The sequence below is a fragment of the Rana temporaria genome, chromosome 6 (genome assembly GCF_905171775.1).
Source record: "Rana temporaria chromosome 6, aRanTem1.1, whole genome shotgun sequence".
NCBI classification, from domain to species: Eukaryota; Metazoa; Chordata; class Amphibia; order Anura; family Ranidae; genus Rana; species Rana temporaria.
This window is the reverse complement of record NC_053494.1, coordinates 186,635,361-186,653,173: the sequence shown is the minus strand read 5'-3', so window position 1 is coordinate 186,653,173 and position 17,813 is coordinate 186,635,361. Positions and strand designations below refer to the sequence as shown.

Here is a 17,813-nt window from a genome sequence, read left to right as displayed (position 1 = left end):
AAAATTGACCCCTCCCCCACAAAAAAAAGGAATATTGTTTACTTTTTGCTATAATAAATATCCTCAAAAAAACATTAAAAAAAAAAAAAAAAAAATTAAAACTTCCTCAGTTTAGACATATTATTCTACATTTTATTTTTTCTACCAAAAATATCGCAATAAGCATTTATTGATTGATTTGCGAAAAAATTATAGCGTCTACAAAATAGGGGATAGTTTTATGGCATTTTTATTAATTTCTCTATTTTTTTTACTAGTAATTGTGGCGATCTGCGATTTTTATTATGACTGCGACATTATGGCGGACACATCACACATTTAACGCTATTTTGGGTCCATTGTCATTTATACAGTGAATGACACTGGCAGGGAAGGGGTTTCACTAGGGAGCGAGGAAGGGGTTAAGTGTTTCCTAGGGAGTGATTCTAACTAGGGGGAGCGGGGCTACGAGTGACACTGCGGTGATCACTGCTCCCAATGACAGGGAGCAGTAGATCACGGTTCTGTCACTAGGCAAAACAGGGAAATGCCTTGTTTACACAGGCATCTCCCCGTCCTGCAGCTCCGTGAAACGATCGTGGGACACCGGCGGACATAGAGTCCGCAGGTCCCACGGGCATGGAGCTCGTGACAGTATAGGTACAGGCGGCGGTCAGCAAGCGGTTAAAAGCCAGCAGCTGCAATATGTGTAGCTGCCGTTTTTAAATAGTTTTTTTTTTCTGGGCAGAACACCGCTTTAATTGTAGTTTTGGGACTGGTGTTCTACTGATGGTGAAAATGCATTGAGGGTGGCCATTTTGAACAATGGTGGCCATCGTAGTGGTTCTCTCAATGGGAAAGCTCTGGCTCAAGCTCACACCTACCCTTAAAATATCTTTGATGATCTTTTTCTCATCATGGTAACGAGCCTTTAGACCTTCCACATAGAATTTGAATAGGTCTAATGCTGTGGAACCTGTTAAAAAAAAAAAAAAAAAATCATCAAAATGAAGAAAACATTGTAGAAAACAAAATGCCAAGACAAGCCTCAGATGGCTTAAAACAGTATATCCCACTAATAAAACATTACATGACTAAAACAGGCATACATAAAAAAAAAGGTTTATATTCAAAAAGGGGCAAATAAGCTTAAAAAAATATATATATTTTCCGGCGTATAAGACGACTCGGCGTATAAGACGACCCCCTAATTTTCCAGGAAAAATTTTGGTTTTGGAATATACTCACTGTATAAAAGACTACCCCCTTTTTTTCCCAAGCCCCACTGTGCCATTACATGCCCCCACTGTGCCATTACATGCCCCCACTGTGCCATCACATTACTTTCCCCCACAGTGCCATCACATTACTTTCCCCCACAGTGCCATCACATTACTTTCCCCCACAGTGCCATCACATTACATGCCCCCACTTTCCTCCCCACTGTGCCATCACTCACGTTTTGCAGGCCGGTGACAGTCTCCGTCTGCTGCGAGCGTCCATGATTTCAAAGCCGCGCGCCGTCTTTTCAGCGTGTCCTGTGATTGGCAGAACACAAATTTTCCCAGTAGCGCCTCTGTTCTATGTTCCGCCAATCACGGATGCCTTCTCATCTCGTCCGAGGATGAGAAGGCATCCGTGATAGGCGGAAAACAGAACAGAGGCGCTGCTGGGAACATTTCTGTTCCACCTATCACAGGACAGCGAGGACGCGCTGAGAAGACGGCGCGCAGCTTTGAAATTATGACGATCGCAGCTGCACGGAGACCGTACCCGGCGTATAAGACGACCCCCGACTTTGGATGCATTTTTTTGCATCCAAAAAGTCGTCTTATACGCCGGAAAATACGGTAAATACAAAAGCTGCTATGTATTAAATAAGCTACTCTTAAAATAGCTTTTCCTTTTTTTAAATCTGTGCACTTTTAGATGCACGGTTGTCATTGTCTACACGAGTAGTGAGACTGCAAACACACAGGCAAGGAACTATTTGTGCAGAAGGAAGTAGAAGTGTTGCTGGCCATTTCTTTCCTCTTCCTCTCAACAAGATAAAGCCCAAGTACCGTCAACTCTCCTTTGTCAATGATCCACTCTGCCTTAGGAGTCTGCGTCTGGGCTGAGGTGAGCTTGGGCGTTCTCTAAACTTGTGTTTTTTCTCAACTCCAATGAGCTGTGGGCCGGGTCATGCCAGCCCTGCAGAACTTTGTTTACTTAAGCTGTAGGAAGAGTGCGACCCTGCTTGCAGCTCACTGCAGTAAAAAGAGTGCAAACCTGCACTCTGGCAAGGAATTAAATCAGGAGAATGCAAAAAAAAAAAAAAAAAGGAGCTCCAGGCTCCCTCCAAAAAAAAAATGTAAAGTCAGCAGCTACAAATACTGTAGCTGCTGACTTAATATAACAGGGATATGCAATTAGCGGACCTCCAGCTGTTGCAAAACTACAAGTCCCATGAGGCATTGCAAGATTCTGACAGCCACAAGCATGACACCCAAAGGCAGAGGCATGATGGGAATTGTAGTTTTGCAACATTTGGAGGTCCGCTAATTGCATATCCCTGTAATACAAGAACATTTAAATGGGATCCAGATTCTTCAATCGGCTTCAGGTGCAGGCGCCAGCATCTCAAGTAAGGGAAACAGGCAGTGAAGTTATCCGGCTGCACAGCCGGTTTCCTACAATACATGCGCTAAGCTTGCGGCTCTCTGTGAATGGGCTGCAGTCTTCTGGGACCTGTGGTGTGTCCCAGAAGACATCGGAGCTGGAGGGGGGGCAAAAATATCCATCTCAGATCACTGCGGCGACTCTCCTATCCTCATGTTTGTCTACTGATCCTATCTACACTCATCCATTCCAGTGTATAATGGTATTGCAGTTACCACATTGTTTGGCCATTCAGTTTGAATGTCACGGCAAGGCAAGCACATATGCATTGCAGCATACCACAATGCCCAGTAATGCACTACTTTGCGTTGTAGTGTGCAGTGTCAGAAAACATGCTGCATGTCCATTCAGTTTATTCATTTTAAGTGTCTACCCTAATGCAACGCATCTGAGCTGGCTGCTTAACACAACAGGCATTACACAACACAGCCAGAACAGCAAAGTGTGAATGTGCCCCAAAACGTCAGCTTGGTCTAGGTCTTTCAGGGGGTACAACAAGGCATATTATATATCAAGAGCACAAACGTTGTACCGTGACTACCTGCTCAGCGGCACTAAATAAAATTAGCTTCTGCATAAAAACCAGGCAAACAGCTGTGTTTGAGGCCCACCTCCTGTAATTAGGGTTTATACCTTTATGCTTGCTGTATTCCCAAAGAATAATCAGTACATGTATGCACAGACATTATGGAGGTAAACACTAGCAAGTAATTACCTGGCTGACCAAGCATGTTGGCAAATCTGATGTCAGAACTGACTGTGGGGTACAACTCCATCCAAGAGGACATAGAGTGCAAGTGACCATGTTCATGTAATTCATCTAAAAACACCTAGAAGAAAAAAAAAAAAAAAAAAAAAAAATGTAACGGAATCCCACACTATGAATAGCAAAATATTATTGCTGCTATAAACAGATATCCTACTCATTAAAGTAAATATGAAAGCGGCTATAGTCAATTTGATTTTGAAGCTGTACTCTTCAGGGTCGTCATTACAACTCTTGCACTTTTTGAATCTAAAAGGTACATTTTTATTTTAAAACATCTTGGTCCCCTTTCACACTTGTGCGACGTGAAAGTTGCGTGACTTTGTCGCGACTTGAAGCAATGCATGTGTAATCTTGGTCTATGGACCTTAAGTTGCATCAAAGTCAGACCAAAGTAGCGCAGGGTCTACTTTAAAGTTGCTGTGACTTAAAGTCCCACATATATGAATGGTATTCATTGGAAATCATAGGGTATGATGCAGGACAAGTCGCACAAGGGTGAAAGGGGCCTTATACTTACCTGCTCTGGGCAATGGTTTTTGACCGAGCAAGCCTGATCATCTTCTGGGGTCCCCCGCTTGTGCTCTTAGCTCCTCTCTTTCCTAGTGACCCCTCAATCATTAACCGCACCTCTGTCTAAATGCCCCCACACTTGTTGTGGGGGCATTCAGCAGGGGGATAGGACCAGAAGCGCCGGTGAGGGCCCTGAGAAGATGAGGATCTGGGCTGCTCTGTGCAAGTAAAACATGTTTTTTTTTAAGAATAAAAGACTTTAGTATCACCGACGCAGGGAAAGAAAAAAAAAGAAAAAGAAAGAAAAAGAAAGAAAGAAAAAGAAAGAAAGAAAAAGAAAGAAGAAAAAGAAAAAGAAAGAAAGAAAAAGAAAAAGAAAGAAAGAAAAGAAGGCCTTCTGCCTTTGGAACCACTTTAAAAGCCAGCGTCTTTTCCTGTAGTATAGTATAGAAGGGAAGAGCAGAAATGTTCTTAAAGGGGTTGTAAAGGTACAATTTTTTTTTCCTAAATAGCTTCCCTTACCTTAGTGCAGTCCTCCTTCTCTTACCTCATCCTTCGATTTTGCTTTTAAATGTGCTTATTTCCTGTTCTTCTGTCTGTAACTCCACACAGTAATGCAAGGCTTTCTCCCTGGTGTGGAGTGTCGTGCTCGCCCCTCCCTTGGCCTACAGGAGAGTCAGGACGCTCTCCATGTTGCAGAGAAATGAGCTGTGGGGGTTAGTGGGCGTCCCGATTCTCCTGTAGTCCAAGGGAGGGGGCAAGCATGACACTCCACACCAGGGAGAAAGCCTCGCATTACTGGAGTTATAGACAGAAGAACAGGAAGTGGGGATTTCCCAGAATAAGGACATTTAAAAGCAAAATCACTAAGGTAAAGGAAGCCATTTAGGAAAATAAAAATTGGACCTTTAAAACCCCTTTAAAATTTCCAGCTTCTTATAGAAAGATCATATACTCAGTCACCCAGATACCTCAAAGGGGGGGCGGGGGTTGGGGTAGAGAGAGAGAGAGAGAGAGAGAGAGAGAGAGAGAGAGAGGGAAGTTAACCTGGAAAGATTCTCGATTCTTCCTCTGCCGACGTCTTTCCCTTAGCAATGTTTTTTGTTTCTCTTCCTCCTCTTCCTTTTCCAAAGCCCTAATATGCTCTTCAAAACATATTAAGGCATCTTCTTTATCCATATCTGCAGAAAAAAAAAAAAAAATTCAAACTGCACTGTTATATCAGGAGGTTCCCCTACACGGAAGTAAAAGATAACTTGCTTGCTGGTGAAAGAACAGAGGAACAATATTAAATTTCCTAATCATCCTGCATTTATCTGAGCTAGATTTAGACACCGCCATCTGAAATGCTTCCATACTGAACAATGTTGTGTCATTTACAGCAACCAATCAAATTTCACTCAATAGCCTGCCTCAGGTACTTGAGGCTGGGTTCACACTAGTGGGATGCAGGAACCCTGCGAATCTACTGCGGATTCACGCATCGCACCGGACTCGCACGGCAGTTCACACCGCCATATGCAAACTGCTGGGGAGTGTCAATACATTGTTAAACGACACCCCCATTTCAGCTTGCATATCGCACTGCGAACTGTCAGCTTGGACATGAATTGGATCGCATAGGTGTGAACAACCATGCAATCCGATTCTAGTGTGGACCAAAAAAAGGGCCCTGTGCGAGTTTAGTCCGAATGCAATGCGATTTCAGCCATACTATATGTATGGCTGAAATCGCATTGCACGAACATTGCATGTGTTTTGCACTGCGAATCGCGAGCGATTTTGCACCACGCACCAGTGTGAACCCGCCATAAGTGCATATTTTGCTTGCAGGTAATGGTATAACCCCAGATGAAATAAACTGTTGTGCTAAACATTGCAATCCATATGCGAATCAATAAGACATAACAACAGTGATATCGTATAGTGTTCATCTTGACAAAAATATCACTTATCAATGCATGAAATTAACTGTAAGGATATTGCGATTAATCTGTATATTGTGAATAAAAGTCCAATCATTTAAATCATCAAAAATCTTCTGTGCAAAGTGATACCATGATATTCTTCTTTAAAGGGGAGGTTCACCCTAAAAACGACTTTCTATTATTACATTGGCCCCCCACATTACAATACAATTATGCCCATTATGTTTTTTTTTTATGCTATACTGCGCACCGCCGTTCGGCTCCTTTCGGCAATCATGACACAGCTTACGCGACGGCGGGGAGCTCGTTTTTGGTCATCACGTCAATCACCAGCATGTTAGGAACGCCCACTCCCGCGAGACTCGCAACCCGGAAGCCACGGGTGAATTAGCTGTACCAAGGTATGTACAGCATAAAAAACAACCATAATAGGCATAATTGTATTGTAATGTGGGGGGCCAATGTAATAATAGAAAGTCGTTTTTAGGGTGAACCTCCCCTTTAAATCTTCTCATTCATACGAGTGAGACTTGCACCCCTGTCACCCCCCCCCCCCCCCCCCCCGGCTTTGTGCTCACCTCAATTGATTGGCCCTCACAACCAAGTTTGGTCAGATAAGGCAGGGACTACTCCCAGGACTAATAAGAGGTCTTTTCTCTTTACAATTTGTCTGTATGTCTCTAAATGGCAATAGTTTAAACAGGTACATGCAAGAGAAAGAGCTCCACATAGTGCTTAAAACTGTTAAAAAAAATCTTGACTTTATTAAAACATGTGTTGGAAACTATTGCCATTTACACAGACTGAAAGGAGAAAATACATATTAGTCCTGGGAGACTAAACAGCCTTACCTGACCAAACTTGGTTGTGAGGTCCCATCAATTGAGGTGACACAGGAGTGCAAGTTTCACTCACATGAATGAGAATAATATCATGGTATCACTTTGCACAGGAGCTTTTTTAGGATTTCAATTATCGGACTTTTATTCACAATATACAGAACAATCACAATATCCTTGCAGTTCATGTATTAAGTGATATATTTGTCAAGATGAACAATGTGTTAAATATCACCAGTTTATGGATTCACATTTGAATTTTCAATATTTAGCACAACTGTTTATGTCATCATGAATTGTCATTTATATATTTGGAGTGTGCTTCCAGTTGTAATGATCAAAAAAACCAGCGTGCAACAATCATCAGCTGCTCACAAGACTGATTATTAATGATATAACCAACTCCATACTTGTTGCTAAAGTTGAACTTCTGCAAATAGTTAAAGCTGAACTACAGCCTTACCTTTAGTCTCTCACAGGCTTCTCCCCTGTACTGAAACAGAGTACGATGAGTTCATTACATACTCTGAGCTTCTCACAGTGTGCACGACAAGCTACACCGAGTTGGACAGAGCCGGTCTCATTTCCTGGCTGGAGAACGTCCAGCATCACCTAGCTCTTAAAGCGGGGGTTCACCCGAAAAAAAAAATTTAACAGTAGATTGGGCCTAATTACGGGAAGCAGAATCGGGTGTTTTGTTTAAAATCAATGCAGTACTTACCGTTTTAGAGAACGGCGTTCGCCGCCGCTTCCGGGTATGGTCTTCGGGACTGGGCGTTCCTATTTGATTGACAGCCTTCCGACAATCGCATACAGCGTGTCACGAGTTGCCGAACGACGGTGCAGCTCTATACGGTGCCTGCGCACCAACGTTCGGCTACTTTAGGAAACTGGTCATGCGCTGTATGCGATGGTAAGAAAGGCTGTCAATCAAATAGGAACGCCCAGTCCCGCAGCCCATACCCGGAAGCCACGGAGAACATCTCTCTAAAACGGTAAGTACTGCATTGATTTTAAACAAAACACCCGATTCTGCTTCCTGTAATTAGGCCCAATCTAATGTTAAAAATTGATTTTTTGGGTGAACCTCCACTTTAACCCTGGCCCAATTGTCGTTTGCCCACCACTTCCATTAGAATGAAAAATCTATAATTAATCATGGAATGCTCAGTATCACAGGTGGGCGTTACCCAAGGCGGTCTTGCATGCCAATGAAGTCTGCCTAGAACACCCACTCGCCAACCCGCTGCTTTCATCAGAGTTGAAGTCTCTTGAGACGAGTACTGAGGCAGGATGCAGTGACTTTTCAAGAAGCCATGCAGAGCACCCAGCCAGCCCCCCCATGATCTGCTGTGTATTGCATAAAGCAGCAAAGACCTAGAGATGACATCACCGAAATAAAATAAGGTATGTAATTGAAATGAAAACCCCGTAGATACTCAAGTATAAGCAGAGTTTTTCAGCAATTTTTTTTTGTGCTCAAAATGCCCCCCTCGGCTCATACTCGAGTCACCTTTTTGCGCCTAATCTCCCGGATTTTGGGGACACGGTACCGGCCGGCCGTAGGTCCTCAGGACTTGGCACACAAATAGCCCCACTCTTCCTCTACAAGTGTGCAAAGGTTGTTGTCCGTGGGACCTACGGCCGGGGAGCACTGATTTTTCAAAGTTGGGCACCCCTTCCATAGACTCCCTTGTTAAACGGTCATTTCTCTGGTAAATTTGGGGACCCGGCACTGGCCGGCCGTAGGTACCCTGGACCCAAAGCCGTGCACCCCTTCTATATACTCCCATGTTAAAGGCAAGTCGAGGCATGGGCACAGTGAGGCATGCAGATGGACACCCTAGTCTTATACTCAAGTCAATACGTTTTCCCATTTTGTTTGTGGTAAAATTAGGTGCCTCGGCTTATATTCGGGTCGGCTTATACTTGAGTGTATACACAGTACTTAAAAATGCTATTTGTATGTTTGTACATAGTTAAAATACATTTTTCTTCTGACAATTCCCATAGCCCTGTACATTCTGAGGAAGGCGTCCAATAGTTTTTTTAATTTGTCGACGCTCTCAGCCAGTACCATTCCTGGGGGAGGGCGTTCAATTTTTTTTTGCTAGAACAGCTAAAATTTGGAATAGTTTCATCTACCCAGGGATGCGTTACTCTATCCATCCATTTTTGTGATTCATACACCCCCACCAAGCCACAACAGCCAGAACGGTAATAATAAATGCTCTATTAACCACTTAAGGACCGCCTCCTGCACATTTACGTCGGCAGAATGGCACGGCTGGGCACATGCACGCACGCAGTGCCCAGCCGTGGGTCGCACGCCCGCGACTCGGTCCGAAGCTCTGGGACCCGATCGCCGCTGGAGTCCCGCGATCGCTCCCCGGAGGTGAAGAACGGGGAGAGCTGTGTGTAAACACAGCTTCCCCGTTCTTCACTGTGGCGGCGTCATCGATCGTGTGATCCCTTTTAAAGGGATACACGATCAATGACGTCACACCTACGGCCACACACCCCCTACAGTTAGAAACAGAGATGAGGTCATACATAACTCCCAAACGGCAATTGTCATTTTTACAGTAAACAATGCATTTTAAATGCATTTTTTGCTGTCAAAATGACAATGGTCACAAAAATGTGTCAAAATTGTCCGAAGTATCCGCCATAATGTCGCAGTCACGAGGAAAAAAAAAAAAAAAAAAAAAAAAAACGCTGATCGCCTCCACTAGTAGTAAAAAAGAAATACATACATACATACATACATACACACACACACACACACAAAATATATATATATATATATATATATATATATATATATATATATATATATATATATATATATATATATATATACATATACATACACACACACACACACACACATATATATATATATATATTACACACACACACACACACACACACACATACATACATACATACATACATATATATATACATATACACACATATACACATATACACACACACAAATATATATATAATATAATATATATAATAAAAATGCAATAAAACTATCCCCTATTTTGTAAACGATTTTTTTTACCAAAAATATGTAGTAGAATACGCATCGGCCTAAACTGGAGGGAAAAAAATGTTTTTTTATATATTTCTGGGGGATATTTATTATAGCAAAAAGTAAAAAATATTGCATTTTTTTTCAAAATTGTCGCTCTATTTTTGTTTATAGCGCAAAAAAAAAAAAACGCAGAGGTGATCAAATACCACCAAAAGAAAGCTCTATTTGTGGGGGGGGGGGGGGGGGAAAGGATGCCAATTTTGTTTGGGAGCCACGTTGCACGACAGCGCAATTGTCTGTTAAAGCGACGCAGTGCCGAATCGCAAAAACCTGGCCGGGTCCTTTAGCTGCCTAAAGGTCCGGCCGGGTCTTAAGTGGTTAAAAACAGTGAAGCCACCTCCTGCCTACTTTGACCAGTGCAGTCTTTGAAGATGCCCACCAATACGGACACAGACTTTAAAAAAAAAAAACATATTACGTAAAATGCATGAGCGTTGTGTTGTGGCCACAAGTCGGTTTGCACTTCACAAAAAATAAATATATCTTCAACTGTAATCTGAACACAACTGGAACCTGGTTTGCTGGCAATAGCAACTTTACAAGAAATCTGGAATAGGGTGAAGGTACCCCGGGCCATTAATATGTGATCATAGTAAAGGAATACACACTCTGCAGTTCTTCATCTTCAGCAAAAGTAGGGTTGTCCATGAGGTACTGCTGTGCTTCTGACCATGTTGTACAATAGGTTACATTTGCCATATTATCCAAGATATTCTTCAAAGCTTCCCAGTTCCTCTTTCTGAGCTGCTTGGCTTGTTCCTAACAGATAGAAAAGCACAATTTTTCATGAATAAAATGAAATGCAGCAATTTGGAGAGACACAGCCAAATCTTGCACACGGCAACAATAATCTAATACTTTACGTCAGCAGCCCATTCACATAATGATCGGTAAAAGGTCAGCGTTGGAACGCGAAAACAAACATGTTCATTGGATAACGGTTTTTATTTCTCATGCAGGGCAGGATTGCCTACACGCAAAAAACACGAGATTTATTTTCTGCCATCAAATCCATTATTTCCAGCAGTCAGTGCATACATCTTATGAGCTTGCTGAATGTTGCCAGTATAATCGCTCTGCAATCTCCCCAACCTCAAAACACCTTCAGAATGTTCTCTAGATAGACATTTCTGACAAAGAACTCAACACACAATATCCAAGCAAGATGCTTTTGATTTAATGCTTTTTAAAGGTAGAGCACCATATTTATACCATAGAACAGACAGATTTTGCTAGAACACGGTTATTTTGCTGTACTAAATTTCCAAAGGGCGCTTTGCACACAGGGAGGGCACCAATAGAGTCTGCTTGTTCAGCAGGGAATGTGTCTGCTGATCCCTGCTGAGCAGGTGGTTGGCTGATCCCAACGCAGGAAAACGAAAAGAAAAGCAAAAATTGCAAAACAAACCGAATCTCCAGAGCACATGGGCCCAGAAGAGCCATGTCATCTCCTTGCTAGGCAGAACAAAAACTGAGACTGCAGAACTGAGAATGGGGGATGTACCTGGGGGGATCAGCCCCCTGGGAGGTACTGTATTGTGTGGAGTGTTTTAACACTTAACATGCTGTTTTTCTGTCTAGTCAATCTCCTAAAAGGGAGGATAATACCCTAAGGTCAATTGCTGCTGTGTCGGTCCATGAACGGAAGAGAAATCAGTGTGATCCCAAAGAGTCGGCAAGAGTAATACAGATCAGTCCTGTTGTGTAGTCCTAAATATATGCATCACCGCAATAGCAAAAACTAACAACGCTACAGAAGATGGTTACCTTTTCTTTCTTTGAAAGATAGAACACAACATCTTCATAAATTTCAAGACGGTCGCGTTCAGATATTGCATTCCAGACATCTAGCTCATTGAACATCTGCTCCGCTTTTCTGATAGAAGGAAAAATACATTAAAATAGGTGGGCATGATTAAACCACACACACTTAATAGATGGCATAAAGTCTTACTTGTATCGGGTGGTTGAGGTCATCTTCTCATGGTTTTCTAGAAACCTCTGGTAACCTTCTTTAGCCTCTTTGTATTTCAACCTGGCTTCCTCCTTCTCTTCTTTTTCTGTCTGTACTTTGTATGCATTAAATGCCTGTTTCTTCTCACTTAGCTTTGTCAGTGCGCTTTAGAGAAAGAATGTGAGGATCATATAAAAAGTATATACAGAAAAATCAACCAGATTCCTAAAGTTTTTTTTAGAATATCAAGATTCACTTCAAAGTTTATACTCTATGGCGCCTACGTGGATGGAAATCCTAAACATTCACTATATTTAAAAAAAATAAAAATACCAAACTGAACTTCCTATTCTTCTAGAATGAATGTACGTACGTACACACACTTTAAAAGGTAAAATAGTTTTCACACAGAATATACGCACAAAAGAAAAATGGGGAGGAGAATAGGAAGTCCAATTTGTCAAATGGAAATGTGTATGTTTTTTTTGATTCTCTTGCATGCTGTTTACACGAGACGTTTTAAAACTTTTACACTAATGGTCTTAAAATAACAAATACATTTTATGTGGTCAAATTGACACCTGACTATCACAACTATATGAGCACACTGGACATTGGAGTCAAAAACCACGGGCATTAAACATTGTAACTACACCCCTTCCAGCTGTAAAACTTTTGGTCTGAAATGCCTGCATGTTTAAATGCAGTCTGTGCCCCCGCCTTACCCCATTTGTCCCGTTTACCATCATCATTGAAAGTAAAAAAAAAAAAATCCAAAACGTTGGGGCTGTTCCCAGAAAAGTAATAGAGGGGGACTCCTCCAATGGGGACGCCATTTCTGAATTCTCATAATTAGCTGGGTTTCCACTCACTTCCCATTTTGGTTATGGGACAGGAAATGAAGGGAAATTTCACCAATGGGACACAGATGGAAAAAATAAAACCGGCGGCAGAGGATAAAGGTAAAAATTTTTATATATATATATATATATATATATATATATATATATATATATATATATATATTTTTTTTTTTTATTTATTATCTCGTGTACACATACACACACTTTTGACCATATACAGTAGTGTAGGTGCTATGGTCCAGTATCCACAAACTATGGGAATCTGAAAATTACATCAGAAGCAATTTTAGGCACAATGCCTATAAGTAATGTGCTGCACAGGGGGAGATGGTGAAAAGTCAATGGCGTGATTCATTTAGTCAGGGTGAAAAATCATGCCCGTCAAGTTCAACAAAAATGTGTGTACATTTCATCTTGACTTTGTTGGAGGCACGCAAAAGGAAGTAAATGCTCCACTTGTGCCGACAGGAAAGGAGTGTAGATTTGGAAGTTTTTTTTTTTTTACCAAACTAGAAAAACAAAACTTAGCCCAGACCATAAGAATGAAAGAAATATAGACAAACCAACTAAAAAGTGCCTTCAAACACAAAGTTTCCCAAAAAATACAATCAAGTTTTAGTTACCTATATCTTGGATCATTGATGATCATCTTCATAGCTTGTTCCCAAGAAGAATTAGACGGCACATGCTAGAAGGCAAAATAAAATGACTTGGAAAAAATGTGCTTCATCAATATTGGGCTGCATATATCCTGCCATGAAAATAAACGCCAAAGCTGTACTGAACTGACAGTAACAGAAAACAGTTAACAAAACCCTTCAGACGTAGTTGGAAGCTATTGTTCAATTTGTTTATGTGAAAGATAAATATGTTCCCGTTACCTATATACAAGGAAGAAGCTGTTGGCTGGGCCCATCTTTTAGAGCAGGCACCCTAGCAGAGTTTCACGTGGGGTTACTTCAGGCAGGCATTGGTAGATATGCTGGCCAAAACCATAAAGATACTCTGAAATAATCAAATTGTTGCACTACCGTACGATTCCATTGGAAGCAACTTCCATGGCACCACATGCAATGAGCAGAGCCATCAGCCTTCACAGAGGTGGTCTAGGAGCAATAATGAGTAACGTCAGCCAAAACTGGGCAATACTTTAAAAACCCAGCATTGTCCTGGCAATATGACTGATAGTAGTCTGCCTTAATGCCAGGAATATTGCATACATATCAAGGGGACTTTAAAGATGAATCTACAATTGCACAAAGTATTGGTCTTTATAGGCTAGCGAACGGACCAGAACAGCATGCAATCAATAAGGGAGTAACTCCTGATCTACATTTCAGGTAGGCGACTCAGGTTTTGCCAATATAGATTACCTTGTATAAAATGAATATTCAAATTAGTGGCAGGTTTTTGTAATTGAGATACCTTTTCTTTGAGGAGTTCCTTAAATGCTTGCTTAGCTTCTTCCTTCGTGTTCCATGTATACGTCTTTTTTGTAGCCCTTTCTTCCTCCTCATCAATTGAAGCCAAGCTGAATTAAAGAGCACACAACCAGGTTTGTAATGCAATAGGCCCATATGGATAATCAAATATAGATCAAATCAAGGAAACTGTAGCACCACAAGTAGTTTACTTACTCTGCTAGGATCTCTTGTTTGGCAGATTCCTCTACAATGCCGCTGCTGCTGACTTCAGGGTCCTTCTCTTGAATAGAAGATGACACAGAATGGGCTTGTTCTTCACCAGAGTCATTGACCATAGTCTCAGAGTCTAGGGCAGGCGTTGTGGGGGTGGACATGACAAGCTCTGCTTCAGCAGTTACTGCCACAGGTGCAGGTGTGGGTGTGATTGCAAGCTCTACAGCAACCGGAGCCGTGTTTATTTGTACAGGAACAGGTACAGGTACGGGAGCAGGTGCAGGAGCCGGAGCAGCAGCAGGAACAGGAGTGGAAGCTACGGTTTCTTGTGAACTGAAAGAAAAAGGCACACTTTGACAACTATTTTCATAAATCGATTTGTTGTTTTGGCCCTAGATATTAGCACTACTTGGAGCTCTCTTTGTACATATACCGAGTCACAATGGAGGAACATCAATGGAGCAGAAAGTAGGAAAGCACGATATGTTGGTCTAAAAAGCTTATTCTGACCAAAACACAGGTGTGAGGTCACACTTTGTGTTGGTGAGCGCATTTCTAATGAGGGAGCACTGAGGTGAATTCACATAAAGAACAACCTTTGAGGATCTGTGAGGATTAAGTTTCATCTTTATCCTGACACCATTAAAGCGGATGTGCGGCCAAAAAAATATATTAAAAGCCAGCAGCTACAAATACTGCAGCTGCTGACTTTTAATATTGGGACACCTACCCGTCCTGGAGTACAGCGTCATCCGCAGCAGAGGACGAGTGATCGTCACTCTGCTGCCCCCCCCCGCCATCCACTGTGAGGGAACCAGGAAGTGAAGCGCTCCGGCTTCACTGCCTGGTTCCCCAAGGCGCATGCGCGAGTCACGCTGTGCCCGCCGATTGGCTCCCGCTGTGTGCTGGGAGCCGAGTGTTCCCAGCACACAACGGGGGGTGACGGGATGTGATGCATTGCCCGTCTTTTGCCCGTGAATGCTGGGCCGGAAGTGGGTGCAAATACCTGTAAGGTGAAAGGTGTCAAATGTGACACCGGAGGGGGGGAGGGTTCAAATCAGCGTGAGTTCGACTTTAGGGTGGAGCTCCGCTTTAATCAATTACTTGATTACATTCAAGCACAGGATATATATTTGGACTATCCAGAAGAAGATTTATATGATATTATCACATTGTTGTATACTGGCACATTCTGTATTTATGTTGGCACATATTGCACAGGAAAATTGATACACTAAGATTGGATACCGTTTATCACACATCATTGTACATTTGCACATTTTGAATCTATGTTGGTATTTCTTGCACAAGAATATTGATACACAAAGAGTTTGGACCTATTTTATATCATTAGCGCAGCATTACTAGTTTTTAGTTGCTCTTTTACTCCTGTTTAGATCATTTCAATTACAGTAAAATCTTGGTTTGAAAGCGTTTTGCAAGACAAGCAACATTTTTAAATACATTTTGGACTTGATATAAGAGTAGCATCATGTCACAACCGAGTATAAAAGAGAAGAGAGGCGCCTCCAAGTGTAGCAATATGGTTACATTTAATGAAGGTGCAACATTTAGCAACATAAGAAATAATGGAAACTCAAACGATTTGTTCCACAACCATTTATTCATAAGTCCTTCCGTTTATAGTCCATATAATATTATAGCAATGTGATGGGCTGCATAACCATAAAAAGTCCATCCGCAAATGAGTTTCCAGAAGGAGATTAGAAGCAAAATCCAGCAGGAGCTACAGCGTATAGAAGAGGAAAGGTGCCACTAAGTGTAGCAATATGGTTACATTTAAGGAAGGTACAACATTTGTCAACTCACATGGTTGATGATTAAAACAGGCACAGGCATCCAGAGAAAAGCTGTCCACATAGACCGTCCTCCTCACCGCCATCAACATCTCCGCGAGCGGTTCAAGTCTCGCTTTCAGAGCGCTCTAATGCAGGGTAGTCTTCCCAGTCACGATTGCAGACTGACAGCGGTGTGGGTCTATGTGGACAGCATTACCCCAGATGCCTGTGCCATGTGCCTCTTTTAATCATCAACCATGCAAGTTGCTAAAGGTTGTACCTTCATTAAATGTAACCATATTGCTACACTTAGAGGCACCTTTCCTCTCTTCTATACTCTGTAGCTCCTGCTGGATTTTGCTTCTAATCTCCTTGTGGATACTCATTTGCCGATGGACTTTTTATAGTCCTGCGGCCCTTCACATTGCTAGAATTTTTTTATGGACTATGAAACGGAAGGACTTATGAATAAATGGTTGTGGTTTTAGTGTAGGACCAAGCAGTAACTTGGAAATTGTAGGTTGTTCTCCAATTTTGATCTCCACTGTAAATGAGCTGGCCGCTTAAAAGGAATACTAACCAATTAATAATTCTGTATATGGCCAGCTCAAAACTACAAGTCATTGCAAGTGAATGATAGTATATTGTCATGGATTCTTCTAATTACACATGATCTTTCAATCCCAGTCTAGCTATTTTTAATCTCCGGTGTGGAGCCCTTTTGAAATCTAAATGCATATACATTTTTTTGAATTTAAAATAGCGCTTTGCTTAACAACCAGATACATTTTCTGACGCTCTTTAAGATCCTTGGGAGTCAGCAGTAGCCACTGCTTGTGCTCCCGCTATTGACAGCTAAGACCTGTCCGGTGGGGGGGGGGGGGGGCTCAATGAAATGTTATTTTCCATAGAAACTGTTGAAGTGTTAGATGATGTGGTCATTGTAGATGTAAGGGGCCATTTCTAACACTGCGTTGTGTTAACAGGTTACATGCAATAGTGTACTGTGGTGCTGTTCATTGTGACTGGAACCCTACCACACCTGCTTCCTAGCTGAGAAATATCTCCTAAACCTCCACGGTTTAGTAGATATTTACTATAATCACGGGGTGCCGCTGTCTACGGTGCATGCGCCCGTGCCGCTTGTCTACGGCGCAGGCGCACTGTGAGGCCGTGCCGTCACTGCTGGCTCCCGCGCGTATGTGGCTCTGGCCAATCAGAGCGCCGGAGCTGCGATACGCAGAAGTAACACCAGGCAAGATGTCGGTTGCCCGGGCGTTGCAAGACGACTGCGGGGGCTTCGATCGGAGGTGAGCATTACATAATGAGCTAGTATGCCATGCATACTAGCTCATTATGTCTTTGTTTTGCAGGTGGTGTTTTTGGGGGGTTTACTTCCTCTTTAAGGGCTGTCATGACAACTTGTAATACTAGGTCTGTGTTAAACGCACTGCAAATGACAGCCCAGGTGTGAATGGGACTTTAATAATGCTTAGCTAAAGATACAACATATACAAATAATAGATTATATATGGTATTACAAGTGTTGGTTAGTAAATTGGGGTGGGGGGTGGGGGGAGGAACACATACCTGCTGCTGTTTTCTTCTTTAATCATTGCTGTAAAAAAAAATTATAATAATGAAGGTGAACAAATATGGTGAGGTTTCATTCATTTAAAAATGTAATATTTTCACTTTTCCTGTTATGGAAATGTGCTAAATTCAGCAAAAAATAAGTCTTATGGTTTATGGGCTATGATAGCAT

At 42.0% G+C, this 17,813-nt stretch overlaps 1 protein-coding gene across 3 annotated transcripts in view; it reads right to left on the bottom strand.

Annotated features, from left to right (window-relative positions):
- PRPF40A (pre-mRNA processing factor 40 homolog A) overlaps positions 1 to 17,813 on the bottom strand; it is a 68,179-nt gene that overhangs the window by 25,155 nt on the left and 25,211 nt on the right. For all 3 annotated transcript variants that reach the window (XM_040357949.1, XM_040357947.1, XM_040357948.1), the window contains exons 10-19: positions 17,639 to 17,666; positions 14,250 to 14,582; positions 14,038 to 14,143; positions 13,236 to 13,300; positions 11,750 to 11,914; positions 11,563 to 11,671; positions 10,404 to 10,554; positions 4,967 to 5,100; positions 3,356 to 3,470; positions 864 to 955 (exon numbers count right to left, since the gene is read on the bottom strand). In XM_040357949.1, coding sequence (XP_040213883.1) covers positions 864 to 955; positions 3,356 to 3,470; positions 4,967 to 5,100; positions 10,404 to 10,554; positions 11,563 to 11,671; positions 11,750 to 11,914; positions 13,236 to 13,300; positions 14,038 to 14,143; positions 14,250 to 14,582; positions 17,639 to 17,666 — 1,298 coding nt within the window. The remainder of the gene's footprint in view (positions 1 to 863; positions 956 to 3,355; positions 3,471 to 4,966; positions 5,101 to 10,403; positions 10,555 to 11,562; positions 11,672 to 11,749; positions 11,915 to 13,235; positions 13,301 to 14,037; positions 14,144 to 14,249; positions 14,583 to 17,638; positions 17,667 to 17,813) is intronic.